This window comes from Rhinichthys klamathensis, unplaced genomic scaffold (genome assembly GCF_029890125.1).
Source record: "Rhinichthys klamathensis goyatoka isolate OS25496 unplaced genomic scaffold, OSU_Roscu_1.1 h1tg000111l_1, whole genome shotgun sequence".
Classification (NCBI taxonomy): domain Eukaryota; kingdom Metazoa; phylum Chordata; class Actinopteri; order Cypriniformes; family Leuciscidae; genus Rhinichthys; species Rhinichthys klamathensis.
In genome coordinates this window covers 15,542,121-15,561,274 of record NW_026606649.1, presented here as the reverse complement: position 1 = coordinate 15,561,274, position 19,154 = coordinate 15,542,121, and the positions used below count along the sequence as shown (strand labels likewise).

Genomic DNA, 19,154 nt, shown 5'->3' with positions numbered 1-19,154 from the left:
ATATTTCATAATTTATGATCAAAACCTTTTCTAATCTTGACAAAACACATATTGTCAGAAAGGTCTGTGTCTCAAAGTTCCAAATTTTGTGACAGAATTGATATTTGGACAGAAATGTATTAATTTGTTAAGGCAGAATATATACAACTAAATTCAATGGAATTCAATGGCACCCGGTGGCTATTTTTGGTACTACGCCTAAACAAAATCTCATGGGAACTTCAATTTTTGTGATATCAACTTCAAATTTGGAACATAACTTGGTTAGATTTATGGCTTTAATTTTATAGTAATTTTAGACTAAAAAATATTTTGTAAAATATGTATTATATAAAATAAAAAATATATAGTACAGTATATTTGATTTACTGTAAATTTAAACTTCCATAACTTTTTCATACTGTAATTTTTTGAAGTGTTCTCACTTCAGCAATAATCTGCTGAGTGTTTACTTTAAAACAAGACCAAACTTGGGTATATATTCCAAAGCATTCTTGAATTACAACCATTTAAGTTTGAATAGTGCATTTTAACCCCCATTCTCAAAAAGGGGGGTGACAGCTAAGGGGTTAAACACCAATAAACACGTGGTATTACTTTAAAAAAAAAAAATGCCTCTACAACCTGATATTGCTTTGTATATTGAAATCAACAGGTTTCAGCAGGCCATATTATTGTATCTGTCTACAACTGTCTAACTTATTAAAATAGCTTAAAATAGTCTGAACAAACTTATATTCTTGAAATACTATACTTAAGATTTTAGACAAGTTTTTGTCGTTTTTAACTGTACTTTCAACACTTATATGAAAACTTTAACTAATTTTATGAAAAATATGAAAGCATGCAAACGGTTAAGATTAGACTGAAAAACTCCTTCAGAAAGAAGCGCAGAGCAGTAGGTGCTACACACAGCCAGAAAGAGCACAAGGTTTGACAGCAATTTTGCTTTAATCATTAGTTCTTCTGCTGTTTAGTAATGTGACAGTCACAATTCAACATGACATCATGACTTTGCGTAAACATACACGCCACTTTCAAGTCAAGTGGCGTGTTATCTATACGCATTTTGAGCTATCCGCGTGTATGTGCACGCCGAAACGAACCGTCATCTTTTGCGTGTATGTCTACGCCGTTAAATGTCTGAGTGATTCCGCGTGTATGTACACGCCGTTAAATGTCCGAGCGAAACGAAGCAAAATGTAGATCTACATCTGGGGAGCGATATTTTTTTTCCTAGGATGGTAGGGGAAGACTCATAAATGGTATTAACCCCAGTGACGGGTAGGTTTAGGGACGGGGTTGGGGTAGGTCATATATTTATATATACAGTAATGTAACGTTAAGTCAACGGCGTTGATAAACACGCTGAAAAGCGATTATGCGTGTTGATAGCACGCCAAAAATGGAAATACGAATTGGCGTGTCATACATACACCATTTCATGAGATCAGTCTGCACAATTGTATTTTTGCAGTATTTGGGACCGAGGAGCAGGTTTTGAGATCTGAAAATTACATTATGTCTTCATAGTGCATCAAGCCTTGTTATTTTATATACATTTAATTTTGATTTCTCATGAATTAACCAGTCTAAAGTTTTTTACACATACTGAGAAAATGTTATATTTATATTTACATAGTCTCTACTCTACCATTCAAAAGTTTGGGGTCAGTAAGATTTTTTGTTGTTGTTGTTATACGGCAAAGATGCATTAAATTGATCAAAAGCGACAGTAAATATATTTATCATTTCTTTTTCAAATAAATGCTGTTCTTTGGACTTTCTATTCTTTAAAAAAAAAAAAAAAAGTATCACAGTTTTTAGAAAAATAGCAGCAGAGCTGTTTTTAACATTGATAATAAGAAATGTTTCCAAATCAGCATATTAGAATGATTTCTAAAGGATCATGTGACAATGAAGACTGAAATAATAAGCATAAGAGACAAAAAACACACCAAAAAAACCATTACTAACCCCACATTTTTTAACAATATAGTATCTACAAAGTACTATAGGCTCGTAGTATCATTCAAATTCAAAATGTTTGCAAATGTTGGGTTGAATGTTGTGGAATTCGGTGAGAAAATTAATGGAAACATTAATGGAAACACCTTAACATGTCTCAAATCAATTCGATATACCTATTTGATCGCAAAACAGCATGTGATGTCATTACGCACAGGTTTTTATCCGCTTTAAAGCCGTTTGATGGAAACACACTTTCACCAGCTTTATTCGCATGAGTTTTTTTACCGAACTTCAGATAATTCGATTGACAAGTGGATGGAAACATGGCTTGAGATAGCAAACACGAACATGGTTTGTGTAAAATTAGCAAAACATCATTAGCTGTTTGATAACATCATTAGCTGTTTGATAACATCATTAGCTGTTTGATAAATCTTTTTGATTGTAGTCAATCAAAAAGATAATCATATTAATTACCGTTATGTGTCCGACATTGTAAAGAGCGATATCATTGTGCAGCGTTTACTACAGTAATTTGAGTAAAGTTGACCAAACCTCTGAGCTTGTGTTAGTGAGTGGAGGCGGGGTTAATTTGGATATTCATGGATATACTACATGAAGCAAGGGTGTAGGAGTTACGTTCAAGCTATTTTAAGGCATGAAGAATTTTTTTCACATGAAAAAGACGTTTAAATATGGCATTTTGGTGATCACAGTTTTTTTTATCAGAGTTTTAAGGGATACAATTATTGACTACAGGGGGACTTTAAGGGCCTTATCAGTCAAAACAAATGAAAATGGTGGGTTGACAGAAGGACTTCACGTGACAAATGAGGACTACGGCTAACTATGGCATTTCATCTTGCCACTTAATCTCATGCTGCAGCAGCTCAGTGTGTTTGTAGAAACTTGAGAAACCAATGAAGACAGAGGAATAATGCTGAATGTTTTCATTTCCTGTGACTTTTAGGCAGAAGCTATGAAATCTAATGATTGTGTCTGTATGAATGCACAATAACTTAGATAGGAAATAACCTTGTCTTGCTATGACAATGGCATTAGACTATGAATGAGACTACCCCTCATTAAAGTAACATGAATGGCCGTCATACAGTCACGTCAAACAGTAAGAGGAATAAAATATTTTGAAGAGAGCTGGTGCTGCTTTGAAAAGACTGTAACCTAATCGAAATGTATGGTACTCAACATCTGTATGAGTGCACAGAGTGCTGGTTATGTAAGAATTCATGCTACTGCAGTTGCTAATTGGTGAAAAATTCAGTTGACAACATTAAAATTCTATTTTATGTGCTGTAACGTTTTAATGATCACAAACACTTCATCTATATTCAGTTAGTGACCCACAAATGGTACTAAAAACTTATTGAAGTGGAAATTGGTGGAAATGCTTGAGAAGCTTGTTTCTTGTTTTTGCTCTAATTGGAATGGAGATGGCAGCTGTTCATGCAGAACTCCCCAGGGTTAATAAGATGACAGTGATCTTATGCAAGACTCAAACTCTTTTGGGACAATATGACGAATTAAAGGGCAGTGGAGAGTGGTGTCATCTAGAACTACCAAACACAGGATTGAATAACAAGACACATGCACTGAAAAAAAGTGAAATAACTGTGTCATTTATTTAAAGTGCATTTTTATGTTGGTTTAATCTAAAAACAAAGTTCCCTTTCAGTCTGTCATGTTCTACGTTAACTCGATACTGATGTATGAGGAGCCCACTTAAGAGCCCAATCACCCTCGGGTAGCAAGAAATCAGGCCATTGAAGATTGGCGAGTGAGATTTTCATGCCAAGCCACTCCCCCGGACATACGGGTATATAAGCTGGCTGGCAACTTGCTCATTCAGCTTTTTGCTTTGGAGCCGACCTGTTGTTTCTACTCACTCTGCCATCTGCCTTCGCTAAAGAGAGGCGATGTTCTTCTGTTGGAGAAAAGGCACATTCAGCTACTCAACACTTTGAGGCAGCATTCGTTGATGGTCCATGTTCTCTCAGTGGGGACATGACCATCATGATGTTAAGATCTAAACTCGAGTACCTTGAAACATCGGAGGGTGGGGTTGAGTGCTCCAGGGATGAAGACTCTGCAGCGCTGCCCCCTTTAGGGAGAGCAGTGCAGGTTGAGTCGGACCCAGAGTTGACAGCCATGCTTTCCCGGGCAGCTGCAAGTGTCGGGCTTGAGTGGAACCTTCCACCTTGCCCTGAACTCTTGGGGTTGAATGACTGGTTTCTCGGCGCGGGGTATGCTCTAAAGCATCATCCATCACACCGATCTGTTGCCACACTTTCAGCCTGTGGTCAGACCTTGCATTTCTATGGGCAGGGGTACCCTTAGAATAAGTGTCCAGCCATGTTGTTGTCACAACAGATGCCTCCAGGTTGGGCCGGGAAACTGTATGCAACGAGCATGCAGCTTCGGGCTCCTGGACAGAAGTTTCTAGCAGTACTGCTAGCCCTGCGCTGGTTTCAACCGTTGCTGCAGGACAAGCACATATTGGTCCAGAGGGACAACACTGCAATGGTGGTGCACACCAACAACCTCCTCCAAAACCCTTGGCAGTTGGAATTGGCGGAGGAGTCTGACGCTAAGCCCAATACTTGTGTACATGTCAGCTCCCTTGGTCAGGGTATGGGTACTGCGCTAGGTGCCCATAAGTAGTTGAACCCCCTTGGGTAATATCATATGTGCATTCTTCCAGAATAGTTTTCCTATTGGTAAACCTGTGTCTTTCCCTTGACAGTGTCAGCTCTGTCATAGCTCAGAGTTTGTAGTAGTTCCATCCCTTTCCAGGTAGGACCTACCGCAGAGATTTCTTCCATATGTAGTACTGCCCCAAGGGTCAGTCCATATGTGTATTTTCAACATGTTACCTGTAGCGTCTCTTTCCATCTGGACACTTCCCCAGTGTTATCCAACCAGTCGTGGCTGAATAGGGTAAAGCAGAAAGGAACAGTAGCTATTGATCTTCCCCTTATAAAGTTCTGTCCTTCCGTCCCACCAGGTACAGAGGTCTGTTCGACTTACATTTTGAGCTGGGAAGGGTCACCGCCCGGTTATGGCACTGTCCATAGGGAGCCCATACGTCAGTATCGACGTAACATTAAAATCTGACTGACTAAAAGTGAACGTTTTGTTTACTGTTGTAACCCTCCTCCTATATATATATATATATATATATATATATATATATATATACACATATATACACACAGTAAATATACTGCTATACAAGCAGCACATTGACTACTCTAAAATATAAACAAGTTTCATTTCTATAGTATTGTCCCTTGAGAAGATATACTAAAATGTTTATTGGAATGTGAGCGATGTACTCACTTTCGTGAGATACTGTATATACACACTGCTGTTCAAAGGTTTGGGATGAGTAAGTTTGTTTAATGTTTTTAAAAGAAGTCTCTTATGCTTACCATAAGCATTTATTTGATTAAAAATACAAAACAGTAATATTGTGAATTATAACTTAAAATTACTTCACACGATCCTTCAGAAATAATTATAATATGCCTATTTGCTGCTCAAGAAACATTTTTTTATGATTATCAATGTTGAAAACAGTTGTGCACATTTTTTTCAGGATTCTTTGATGAATAGAAAGTTCGAGAGAACAGCATTTATTTCAAATATAATATTTTGTAACATTTTAAATGTCTCAATTGATTAAAATTCTCATTGACCCTAAACTTTTGAACGCCAGTGTATAATGTTACAGAAGCTTTCCATTTCAAATAAATGCTTATGCTCAAATAAACTTTCTATTCATCAAAAAATCCTTATTTGTTTTTACACTGTTTTCAACATTGATAATAATAATAATAAGAAATGTGTCTTGAGCAGCATATTAGAATGATTTCTGATTTCTTCATGTGACAGAAGACTGGGGTAATTATGCTGAAGATTCAACTTTGCCATCACACAAATAAATCACATGTATTCAAAAAGAAAAGTTATTTTTAAATTGTAATAATATTTCACAATATTGCTGTTTTTTCTATTTTTAATTAAATAAATGCATCCATGGCGAGCAGAAGAGACTTATTTTGAAAACATAAAACGAGAATACAGCAAAATTATTTAACTAAACCAGGTTTGTGACAAGTTAATGCGTTGCGCCTTTCATTTAACATTATTAATCAGCAGATTAACTGATACTGCTACAATATCTGATCTTACCTTTTTATATTTATATCAAGGTGGGATAATTATTTACTTTTTTTTGGTAAATACTGGTAAAAATTCAAAAACAATTTTGAGTGTTTAGGATTTTTTCTTTTACAAAGTACTATGGCTGACCTAATGGAAATGTAAAACTGTTCTAAAAAAGTATTGTCCGGACCTCCACTAGGAAGGAAATATAGATACCGGACCTCTTGGAACTTTATCTTAATACCCCTCCCCTGATTTAGGGGCATGATCAGACTGGGGAGAACATTAGGTGAGGACACAAACTGGAGGACACTAAGCTGGAGGACATTAGCTAAAGGACACTAGTTGGAGGACATTAGCTAAAGGACACTAGTTGGAGGACATTAGCAGGGGTTTATGAAACACTCTGCTTCTAACCTCTCAGGTGCCTCCTGTTCTTCCTCCTCCTCTGGGTTTTCAGTAGACAAACCCACCCCCCCATCATGCCCCACCCCCAGCGCGCTTGTTGTAGTTGCTTCCACCTGCTCTTCCACAACAACAGCGCCCTCTTCTCCCTGACTCGGAAGGGCCTCCGCACGGCTGACATATACACACACGGACAGTCAGACAGACACACAAACACATAAACCAAGCCATGACATCATGAAAGGAAGCATGCAGGACAGAAAAAGACATAGAACAGACAGCCATGAGCTTGGCAGACATGCAGATGATGAAAATAAAAGAAATCTTTAACAAGATAACAGAGTGAAAGTGTGAAAATAAATTGACTCTCCTAATTCTGTGACAATAAAGGCCACAGAATGATGCTGTCATATACTTTGAGATTCTCCAAAGTCTCAATCCTTCTGTTAATGGGTTAATCTTATAAAAATAGAGTCCAATTACAAAACATGTCCAATTCATATTTCAATAATACACTTTAAGCTTATTTGTAAAATGAAATGTTTTTGCTTTGTATTGCAACATTCATGAAAAGTAAGCTTTTCTACACACAACTCTTATTAGTGTCATGTAAAAAAATCTGCACAATTCTGTGATATGAAAATAAAACAATGTTATATCATTTAACTAATTTAAATTAATTGTTAAAGAAATTAATACTTTTATTCAGCAAGGATAAAATTAAATTAAATTGATTAAAAGTGACAGGTAAGTCTTTTAAATTGTTACAAAAGAAGTCTATTTTAAATAAATGCTGTTCTTTTGAACTTTCTATTCATCAAAGAACCCTGAGGAAAAAAAGGTATCACGGTTTTCATTGATAATAATAAGAATCATATTCGAATGATGCAGAATATTCTGCATTATGCAGAATATTTGTTTCTCTATTGATTTTGAGGTGAAATATGAGCTGGACATTTCTTCATTAGAGTCACCTATACAAGTCTATTCAAAAACATGTGATGTCATCTCAGCCATTGGTAAACACACTCTTGGAAAGTTCAGAGGTTTGGTTCACTTCGCAAGCAGGCAGAGCCACACCTGAACTCATCAGAAGCACAGTAAGTGTGACCAGAGGGTTTGTCCATGGCTGAAGATACATCCACAGGTATAACAGGTCAGTGGGTTTATTGTGTGCCTACCTGATCCTGCGGCTCGCTCGCACCCTTTCGGATTGGACAGACATGTAGCTCGTGCCGCTAAGCCGAGACGCACTCGACATAGCGGACACGTCGCTTACATCACTGTCCGATGACCTCATGGAGAGACTGTCCATCCCCTGCTGTGAGAAAAAAAACCCCAAAGCTAATTTATACATTAAAATAATGTTGCACAAACTGACTTCAAAATAGAAACGAAATAAATCTCAACCATGGTCCAACAGTGCCCAACCCACTTTTTCAGCTTTTTCCACAGGGATTTAAAAAAAAGTCTTTGTTAAAGCAGTATGCCATGAAACAAACCAATCAGCTATGAGGTGAATCACTACAAATGTTTTTTGAAGCAAAAAAATCTGACAAAAAGACAAAAGTTTAAAGACTGTCGGCTTTAGTGGGGGAAAGAACTATAATCCAATGAAGCATTGCAAATGACAATCAAATTAAAAACTATGGTAAAAAAATTAAACTATTTATTTTAAGTTGTTCATTATGAAACAATATTTTTTAAGTGTTTTGAAAAATTTGCACAAATAAATATAGATTTATAAACTTATTTATTTAATTTATTATTAAATATTTAAAGGAGCACTTCACCCATTTCAACATTAATCTTTATTGAAAGTGGGTCATATATGTAGTCGAAATGTAAAATAAATTTTGAATTTGGTGCCCTCTTGACCGAGAAAAGACAGAAAATAACTTTTGGGCGCATTTGTATGTAAGACAACAACTCCCACAATGCACCACATTGCACAGCTCCGCAAGCCACTCCCACTAATCCAGAACGATCTCGGTTACTTCACTGTAACCTTGTTCCCTGAGAAAGCGGAACGAGATGCTGCGCTGCTCAGCGCATTGGGAACGTCTTTAGTTGTGACCAGCTGTGAATATTGTGTGTAACACGTCGATAGAATTGACCCGGAGGTAATATAGCCTCGGTCGATGACGTCATCGGCGCGCACCCGCAACACGAGGCTATAAATAGATGAGCCGCAGGTGCATCGTCAGGATATTTTGTCTGAAGAGCAGTCCTGGGACATCTTCAGCACGGCAAAGTAGCGCAGCATCTCGTTCCGCTTTCTCAGGGAACAAGGTTACAGTGAAGTAACCGAGATCGTTCCCTTTCGAAAGCTACAATCGATGCTGCGCTGCTCAGCGCATTGGGAACGAGAATACCCACGCCGCCGTGCTTGAACATGTCTGGACCCCAACGGTTGTGCATGTGCTCACAAGAACGCAAGAAGGCCTCAGACACTAGCCTGTGATGTTGACTCAAGGACATGAGAGCCCGGAGTGGCATGAACATCCAAACTATAAAACCTTATGAATGTGTGCGGAGAGGACCAACCTGCCGCATCACAAATCTGTTGTAAGGGGGCACCCCTCGCCAAAGCACTAGAAGAAGCGACCCCCCTGGTAGAGTGAGCTCTGAGACCTATAGGCGAAGCTTGACCGCGCGCCTCATAAGCCAAAGCAATTGCATCCCTGACCCAATGAGACATGGTCTGCTTGGTGGCAGCTCCTCCTCTGTTACTACCACCATAACAGACGAATAATTGCTCTGACTTACGGCACTGGCTAGTGCGGTGGATGTAAGCCTGAAGAGCACGGACTGGACACAGTCTATGAGATTTCTCCTGCTCCGGCGTTGTAAACGGTGGAGGACAGAAGGCTTCTAGAATGACCGGATGTACAGACGAAAATGGAACCTTAGGCAGGTAATCAGGATGAGGATGCAAAATTACTTTCACCATTCCTGGGGCAAAGTCTAAGCAGGATGGAGAGATAGACAGAGCCTGCATATCCCCAATTCTCTTCAAGGAAGTTATTGCCATTAGAAAAACCATTTTTAGAGTCAGAAGTTTATCAGACGCTGACTCTATAGGTTCAAAGGGGGTTTCAACCAGACCCTCGAGGACTATAGCTAAATCCCACGAAGGGATCTTGGTTTTTACTGGAGGCCTCAGTCGCCTGGCCCCACGAAGGAAGCGAGAGAGCAGAGGATGTCTCCCGAGCGGCGCCCCGTCAACCAAGGCGTGGCAAGCCGAAAGAGCGGCCACATAAACCTTAAGAGTAGCAGGGCATGTGCCTGTTGATAATTTCTCTTGCATGAAGTCCAGAACTGAAGCAACCTGGCAGTTGACTGGATCTACATTGTGTACAACACACCACCTTTCAAAAACACCCCATTTACTGGCATAACTTTGTCTAGTGGAGGAAGCCCTAGCACTCAGAATAGTCTCAATAACAGCAGGCGAAAGCCCAGTGTCCCTCAGTTGGTTCCCATCAGGGGCCAAACATGAAGATTCCACAGGTCGGGCCTGGGATGGAATATCGTGCCCTCCGCCTGAGACAGAAGGTCCCTCCTCTCCGGAATCGCCCAAGGCGAGCCGTCGAGGAGAGATATTATCTCCGAGAACCACACTCTGTTCGGCCAACGTGGCGCTATCAGCAAGAGGCAAGACCCTTGTTGGCGAACTCTGGCTAGAACTCCCGGGAGCAAAGAAACTGGAGGAAACGCATACAGGCGCATCTTGGGCCATGAGTGCGCCATCGCATCCAGACCCAATGGAGCTGGGTGACTCAGAGAGAAGTAGAGGGGACATTGCGCTGTCTGCTGGGAGGCGAAGAGGTCCACCTCTGCTTTGTAAAATTTGGTCCAAATCTGTTTCACTACTTCCGGGTGGAGTTTCCATTCCCCTGTCGGTAGTGTCTGTCTGGACAGTAAATCTGCTCCCACATTCAAATGCCCTGGAATGTATACTGCCCTGAGTGACAGGAACTTGTCCTGGGCCCAGAGAAAAATCTGCCTCGCTATTCTGTTCAGATTGCGTGAGCGCAGACCCCCCTGGTGATTTATATAAGAGACTGCTGCTGTGTTGTCCACCCGCACTAGGACATGACAGCCCCTCAATTGATGGAGAAAATATTTCAGAGCCAGAAATACGGCCATCAACTCGAGGCAATTGATGTGCCAATCGAGCTGATGACCTTCCCATTCCCCTTGAGCTGGACGGCCATCTAAGACCGCTCCCCAGCCCATCAGGGAGGCGTCCGTCGTTAGCAGTCTGCGACGACACGGCGCCCCCAGAGTGGGACCCAAGGCAAGGAACCGGGGTCTGACCCACAGAGATAGTGTACGAAGCCCGCGGCGCGTCACTTTGATGTGCCTTTGAGGATTGGCTCTTGGATGAAATCCTCTGGCTTTTAGCCACAACTGAAATGGTCTCATGTGCAACAGCCCCAGAGGAATCACCGTGGATGCTGACGCCATGAAACCCAACATTTTTTGGTACTGACGAACAGTGAGTTCTTGGCCTAGCCTGACTTTGCTCATGGTCTGCTGAATGGTCTCGATTCGAGCGGGAGACATTTGTGCCCGCATCGTGACCGAATCCCAAACAATCCCGAGATAAGTCGTTCTCTGGGCAGGAGAAAGAACACTTTTCTTGGTGTTGAGTCTCAACCCTAGAGCAACTAGATGAGCTAACACGATGTCTCTGTGTTGGAGCGCCATCTCTCGCGATTGTGCTAGTATCAACCAATCGTCGATGTAATTCAAAATGCGAATGCCCTGGAGTCGTAACGGAGCCAGTGCTGCATCCATGCATTTCGTGTATGTGCGGGGTGACAAGGCCAGGCCGAATGGAAGAACCCGAAACTGGTACGCTTCGCCCCCGAAAGCGAACCTCAGGAATTTCCTGTGTTGTGGCAATATTTCTATGTGAAAATAAGCGTCCTTCAAATCGATCGTGACGAACCAATCGTGATGTTGAATTTGCGTCACGACCGTCTTGACGGTTAACATCTTGAACTTGAGCGCTTTGACTGTACGGTTTAAGCCTCGAAGATCTAAGATTGGACGCACCCCCCCATCCTTTTTGGGAACCAGGAAGTATCTGCTGTAATAGCCTGACTCTCTCTCTGGAAGAGGAACATGTTCTATGGCCTCTTTGCTCAGAAGGGTTTGCAGCTCTTGCGACAGTACATGCATCAGCTCCGGTTTCACGGAAGTGAAGACCACGCCGTTGAAACGTGGAGGACGACGAATAAATTGGATTCTGTATCCTATCTGTACTGTGCTTAATACCCACGCAGAAATGCCTGGCAGAAGTTTCCACGCTGCCAGACTTTCTGAGAGTGGTATCAATTTTAATACTTCCTTTTGAGGGGATGTTGGATGTTCCGTGTCCTGAATGACGGCAGGAAACAACGGAACATCCAACATTTCGCTGGAAACCGCTGCCCCCCGAAGCACGAGAGGTGGCAGGGATGGAGAGGTTTTGTGAGGGTAACGGGAAGGGGCGAAAAGATCTTGCATGCGCCCCATCCCGTGGGGGGCTACCCCCACCAGATTGGGCGCCAGACCATCAGGACTTCTTCTTTCTGTTAATGATAGTCCTGAGGTCTGGCTTGGGAGGTTGCTGAGCACGGCGAACCTGTCCCCAATCCCTGCGAGGGGGAGCACGGTCCGCTACACTCTGCTTCTTTACCTCCCTAGGTTTTGAAGGACCGGGGCGGGGCTGGGTGGCAGACGGCCCCTCCCCTTGAGTGCGGCGAGGAAGAAACTGAACAAACGCTTCCTCGTGTTTCTTAACTTCCTTAAAGCGGGTGACAACGGTGTTCACTGAGTCACCAAACAGCCCAGATGGAGAAATAGGAGAGTCAATCAGAAACAAACGATCTTTTTCCTTAATCCCTGTCAGATTAAGCCACAGATGCCTCTCCGTGCTGACTAAAGCAGACATTGAACGGCCGATGGCACGGGCCGTCTGCTTGGTCGCACGAAGAGACAGATCTGTGGCACGACGAAGCTCAGAGAATGACTCTTCGTCGATCGTACTGCCCGCACTCAAATCCTTCAACAAGTCAGCCTGGTACGCCTGTAACACTGCCATAGTGTGCAGCGCAGCACCAGCCTGACCTGCAGCTTGATAAGCTTTCCCCACTAAAGATGATGTTATACGACAGGGTTTAGTGGGGAGGGTAGGTTTCTTTATCGAAGATGCCGAGTCGGGAGAGAGATAGCTCGCGAGCGTCTCTTCAACCCGAGGCATCTCCGTATACCCCCGCGCCTTTGCACCCACGATAGTCGAAAAAGTCGACGTCGAGGGCACAAACACGCGAGAAGTATATGGTTTACTCCATGACTTAGATAGTTCGTCATGGAGGTCCTCGAAAAAGGGAAGAGACTGATGTTTTGGTCCCTCCCCTCTGCCACCGGACAGAAACCTATCCCCTAATTTAGACTGCTTGGGGGTCTCTTGTTCGCGTGGCCAGTCAAGCTGTAATCTGGCCACCGCGCGAGTAACCACCTCGAGCAATTCCTCGACAGATTTCTTTTCACGAGAGGAATGCTCAGAGGCTGGTTGCTCGCGGTCCGAAGACCCAAGAGATACATCATCCCCCTCGTGAGTCGAAGAAGCACCGGAGCGCGCTTCGAAATCACGAGAAGGGATGTGTGGATCTGGTGACGCAGCAAGCGAAAGGGACGGACCCGTCTCTTGCTCGTCATGCAGATCCATACGAGAGCCCCACGATGATAATGCGGGTGCGGTCTGGAAATAGTTCAGACGGGAGCGAAGCATCTTAACCGTGAGCTGGTCACAATGCTCGCACCCGCCCTTCTCTATAGCCAGAACCGCGTGCTCTTCCCCCAAACAAACAAAACAGTAATCGTGTGTATCCAGCTCAGACATGGGACGGGAGCATGGAGGAACACAACGCTTACTATTTTGTTGGCTCATTTCTCCTCTTTTTTTACTTTCAAAAAACTCTTTGATGTAGCGTGAGAGAAAAAAAAAGATTTGAGAAATGAGAAATTTTCTGCACACTGCCTGACAAAACTAACTCCTAACAAAGATCTGAGAACAGATGAGAGATAGAGAGAGTGTTTGCGTTCACACATGCACAGAATGGTCTGAAGACAAAAGACCTGACGATGCACCTGCGGCTCATCTATTTATAGCCTCGTGTTGCGGGTGCGCGCCGATGACGTCATCGACCGAGGCTATATTACCTCCGGGTCAATTCTATCGACGTGTTACACACAATATTCACAGCTGGTCACAACTAAAGACGTTCCCAATGCGCTGAGCAGCGCAGCATCGATTGTAGCTTTCGAAAGGGAACAGCAGCGCAAACATCACAAATCACTCTTCCGTCTACAAGGCTAACGTTAGCTGCCACCAGAGTTAGAAATTCATTTCACACAAAATGTATAGTTAGTTGGCTGTGGCGAGCAGGACGAGGGCGAGCCGAGGCACGTGAGATGACTGCGCGAGGCCGGTGGCGTGAGTGATAATGAACGACACCGATGAGACGCACCGGTCTCTCTCGCGTCTCTCACCGAGGAGCGGACGCATAAAACGAGGAGCGACAGGGCAGATCGAGTGAGGAACAGGCCTGATTTTATGTTGTGTTTTGTTTCTGTTGTGTGTGGCCAACAGTGAGGGGCTGCTGGCTTATACTTTTGTTTTGTATTTGTTTATTTTACTATTAAAATGTTTAAATGTTTGCCGGTTCCCGCCTCATTCTTCCCACAACAACGAACCCCGTTACATTGGCAAACTCATTAGCGAATTACTCCTCGTTTGTATTTCTTTCTATATGGTGAATTATTGCATGATACCTGGTTCAGTCAGAACATGCGGTGCGACACGAGGATGGTTCACATCACAACACAAACGTCCGTGTGCTCGTCTGATTCAGAGATTTCGTCCAGGAGAAATTGCTATCGTTGAAATTCTCTACAGCAGACGGACTCTATCTGTGTCCGTAGCGCACAGCGAGAGCACAGGCACCAGCAGTCCGCCCAGCTCAAGACAGCCCGGGCTCCTCGTCCGCCTCCTGTTCCTCCATCAGCCTCAGCTGCTCTTCACTATATTGCGGCTCGTATAAATAGCCACGAACATCAGTTTCGAGCAAAAGATTTTCAAAATCCTCGTCTTCCATATCGTGTGTCGTAAATTCAGGCATTATGGTAAATCTAACTCCTTGAGCGCTTGTTAGCTTAGCTTGCTGTCTTCCAAGCAAGATGGCGGATTAATAGTTTAGTTTCTTCAGGTTTAGTCCCACCCACTGATCTGTAATAGGCCAGTGGGGTGAGTGGGTCCCACGCCCTTGAATAATAATGAGCTAAAGGCTGTGGTTTTCTTAATATGCAATGAAATTTATCTTCCGTCCTATCGTGACGCAAAATGACGATATTTACGTCACGATAGGACGGAAGTAAAACACTTAAATCCTTTTTTCTCCCATCTCATAAAAAAAACAAGCAAAATTCCACCATCATTATAATATATGACTGGGTTTCTAACAATACAAACCTTAATGCAAATGGGTGAAGTGACCCTTTAAGTATTTTGAGTGTAGGGGTTGCGTAGATCTTTGTTGGCGCGATTTGCCCGCTTTATCTCTCTGATTGGTGGAATTTTCTATACAGCATCATGGGCAATGTTTTTAACCAATTGAACCAACAAATTCCACTGATAAACGTGATTATTTTATAATAAGTTGAAATAATGGAAACAGATGGCTTAAAAAAAACATATATCATCGATTAACAACCTTAGAGCTCACAACAGGTCTGTCTTTAAAGGTTTTAAAGTTATTGTTATAAATCAGTTTCCCGTGAAAAAATGAACATGACCAATTAACGTGAATTTTGCTCTCTAGAGTTTGATGTTAACATGTTGCTAAGCTGACACTAATACTCTAATAACCATACAAATCAGATTATTTTAACTATTCAGTACTAAATGAAACATCAGTATATTTTTGGTCAGAAGTTCTTTACACCATCAGCCATCTCGGATATATCTAAGATGTTTTGGATTGCATTCTGGAATTGAATTGCATTATCCAGGGTTAGATTTTGGTCCAAGGTTTTGGTTTGGTTTGTCTGTTCCTAATTACCGTAGAAAGTGCATTGAATGCTGTCTTGGTACGCAACTCACTAGGTTTTAAAACAACCAATAACTAAAATGTTTATAAAAGTCACAAAGGATGTCATATTCCAGAACACACACAGATCTGACCTGACAAAAAAAAAAAACAACAGTTTTTATAACTTCCGTCATTAATCAAAACAGAATAGAGGACCAAGTGAAGTGTTTGTAACATATGCAAGAATTATGGTACAGTGCACACGTGCCTCTGTTGGAGATCAAAATAAAAGAGACGTGTTATATAACTACAGGATTCTCAGTGCTCATCTTTTCTTATAGTAAACTCAACACGAGTCATGGTGGTATATTTCAGCAGTATATCAGGAACACGTTTTTTACAGATACTTGACACTTTATGTAACCATGAGGTACAGCTAATCAGTACTTAATATAAATGTCTATGTGAGGGCCTTTATATTGTGTCCTAATCAGGCACAACATTGTGTCCTAACCAGCAACAAACAGTAACTCATTAATGTTAATCAGAGAGCTTTTGTGAAATATTATTAGAATTTAAAATAAGGGTTTCCAATTAGAATTTGTTTTAAAATGTCCTTCATTTCTATGATGGCAAAGCTGAATTTTCAGCATCATAACTCCAGTCTTCAGTGTAACAAAATCCTTCAGAAACCATTCTAATAAGCTGATTTGCTGCTCAAGAAACAATTCTTATTATTATCAGTGTTGGAAACAGTTGTGCTGCTTACTATTTTTGTGGAAACCATGGTAAATTCCTTTCAGGATTCTTTGATGAATAGGAAGATTTAAAAGTACAGCATTTATTTTAAATATAAATATTTTGTAACATTATAAAACGTCTTTACTGTCAATTTCCATCAATCAAATGCATCCTTGCTGAAGAAAAAATATGAATGAATTATTTTTTTTAATCTTACTGACCCAAGTCTTTTGAACGATAGTGTACAGGCTGTAAATTACAGACTCTGAAACAATAGATATACTGTTTAAAATTAAACAAAAAATACACAAAATTAACTGGTAGTCAAATGTTATTGAATGATGTCTTTAATGTGATTCTCTACACCTAAACTTACTTTGTTTGGACACATGTGTGAACTTGAGGAGAACTAACTTCAGTTCATACATCTAAAATCACCAAAACACCAGGTGATTAAAAGTTGTTGCACAAATTGCTGATATTTTGTATCCAAATATTTTGGGCCCGTTGTAGCAGTCATTTTCATTTTGCTTTGAAAATTGACAGAGAAACATCTTATTGTACCTGGTCGGGACACAATGTAAGGGACTTTACTCCAACTGAAGAGAACATTCCTTACTGGAAAGTAAACTATTCTCAGTCCACTGGTGACAAAGGCCAAACGTCTGGCATCGGACATGTTTGTAAACGCTTAAAATATCACCTAAGGGAACTAGGCAGCAAATGATACACTGGCTGAGACTTCTCGTCTCTACAGGGTTATTCTAAAAATTCATGAAGTCACCATAAAGAAAAGCTTCAAACAAACAGCCCCTCATCTATTCCCAAATATTAAGAATACAATTGCTTTACTGTAGAAAAACTCAAGCAATGACAGAAAGAAACATACCTTTGATGGATCCTTCAAAGTGCCTGTGTGACAACAAAAGACAAAAAAGTTAGATGTATTGAAACCCATTACACAGAAGCACAGTACTGTATGTAAATTAGTAAATGTTGCTTGTTGATACAAATACACATCCAACAAACTCCGAAGCGACACACATTAGACAACAGAAGTTATATGGACAGCATTGTTCAACAGTAGGAAATTATAGCTGATCCAGTCCAACCCAAATAAACATGTGAAAGAGAACACAATGCCATTAAGCAACTGAATGAAAATTTATTTGACCAGTCATTTAAAGACCCTATGAACTGGTTTTATGAATGCAAGTCACACATGTCTGTGCAGGAGATGATGTCATCAATAATTCAGGCAGAAAAAAAGGAATGGACTGTACTTTGTACCATGTACTGTATTGTATATCTGCTAAAGATTTACTTTGTCAGCTTTTAGGAGTACACTTGCATATGATAATATCAAAGCTAACACACATGAGCTCATAAAAGAGTAATGGACTAAAAGCCACTAAATAAATAGATAAATAAGTAAACAAATCACAGATTCTCTAAGGAATAGAGTACAACAGTGGCAACCAACTTTTTCAGCGGCACTGGTTCCGGAAGTATTTTTTCCATTCATTTCTCCGATAAGGATTTAAAGAAAGTCTTTGTCAAAGCAGCAAAGTGTTTGGAAATCAAACAAAAATACAAAGGTACAAGACTGTGTACCATACTGCCGTGCAAAGGCAAAAGACCGTAACTTCGTGTTTGGTCGAAAATTAGTTTTTTATATTTTTGGCACATTCAAGACCCCCTTTATCATGTGGATAAGTATCTTGAGTCAATTCCGTCGTTTTTTCGAGAAAATAATGGGTTGTCTTAACAGTAACTTCCAAAAGCCCGTGAGAAACCAAGGCAGAACACCGTAACACCAGTTACCGCTCTTTGGCTTTGTTTTGGAACGCACATTTTGAGTTACGGCACTCTGCCTTTGTTTAGCCGCGCGTCAATATGAAGTTACGGTGCTGGCGTTCTATCAAATATGCTACCTTTCAGATTGTACGGTGTTCTGCCTTTGTTTTGCTCTCCATTAAAATTGAAATTACGATGTAGCCGGTGTACTTTGTACAGCTGCCATCAGTCCCTGTAACTTCTGATGTCCTCAGAGCTTTGTCCAGCACAAATGCGGTCAGAACATTTAGTATGATCTGAACCCGCTCCATATGAAAAACGTGCGATAGGCTATCCATCGCGAATGATATATGCAGAGTTGACAGAAAAAAATGTTACACACGCCGTAGCAGGTGAATACAACAAAGAACTAAATCCCCGCCTCACCCAGATCGGGTTGAAACAATCATGCATCTAGCTGGCAGAGTGTCAAAACTTCGCCGGCGCCTTCAGCTCCGCCCTGAACACAGTCGAGCCGACGCGCGACTAATATATCACAGAGTGATAATAATGAAGCAACAACGGTATATTGGTGCATACAACATAATGCAGCAAGAATTGTTGGTGCATACAACATCAGACAAGCTGTTACAAGCGGGTTGTACCTACAATCACACTGTCCGGAATAAATCCCAGGAGGGACAACTGAAAATCTTTAAAGTCATTTTTCTCAGTTCCAAACTCTAGCGAGTTAAGGTCTTTCTCATAATTTTTTTATTTTGTAATATTTTGTAACTATTGATGTAATATTAACCCTTACTAGACAGAACTTACTAAATGTTATTTTAAGGCTTTCGTTGTTATCATAGAAATGTTTGTATAGAGTGATAAAAGGCAAAATGGTCAATAAATTAGAAGTTAAGGTATTTTGCCTTTGTATGACCCATTATTGTTTTGCAGATAATGCAAAGGCAGAATACAGTAACTTCC

General features: G+C 41.2%; 1 protein-coding gene across 16 annotated transcripts in view; it reads right to left on the bottom strand.

Moving 5' to 3' along the window:
- The window catches only part of rims2b (regulating synaptic membrane exocytosis 2b), a 232,465-nt gene that overhangs the window by 24,216 nt on the left and 189,095 nt on the right, over positions 1-19,154 (bottom strand). For all 16 annotated transcript variants that reach the window (XM_056254608.1, XM_056254605.1, XM_056254609.1 and 13 more), the window contains 3 exons: positions 17,278-17,300; positions 7,743-7,882; positions 6,574-6,735 (listed from right to left, as the gene is read on the bottom strand). In XM_056254608.1, the coding sequence (XP_056110583.1) occupies positions 6,574-6,735; positions 7,743-7,882; positions 17,278-17,300 (325 nt within the window). The remainder of the gene's footprint in view (positions 1-6,573; positions 6,736-7,742; positions 7,883-17,277; positions 17,301-19,154) is intronic.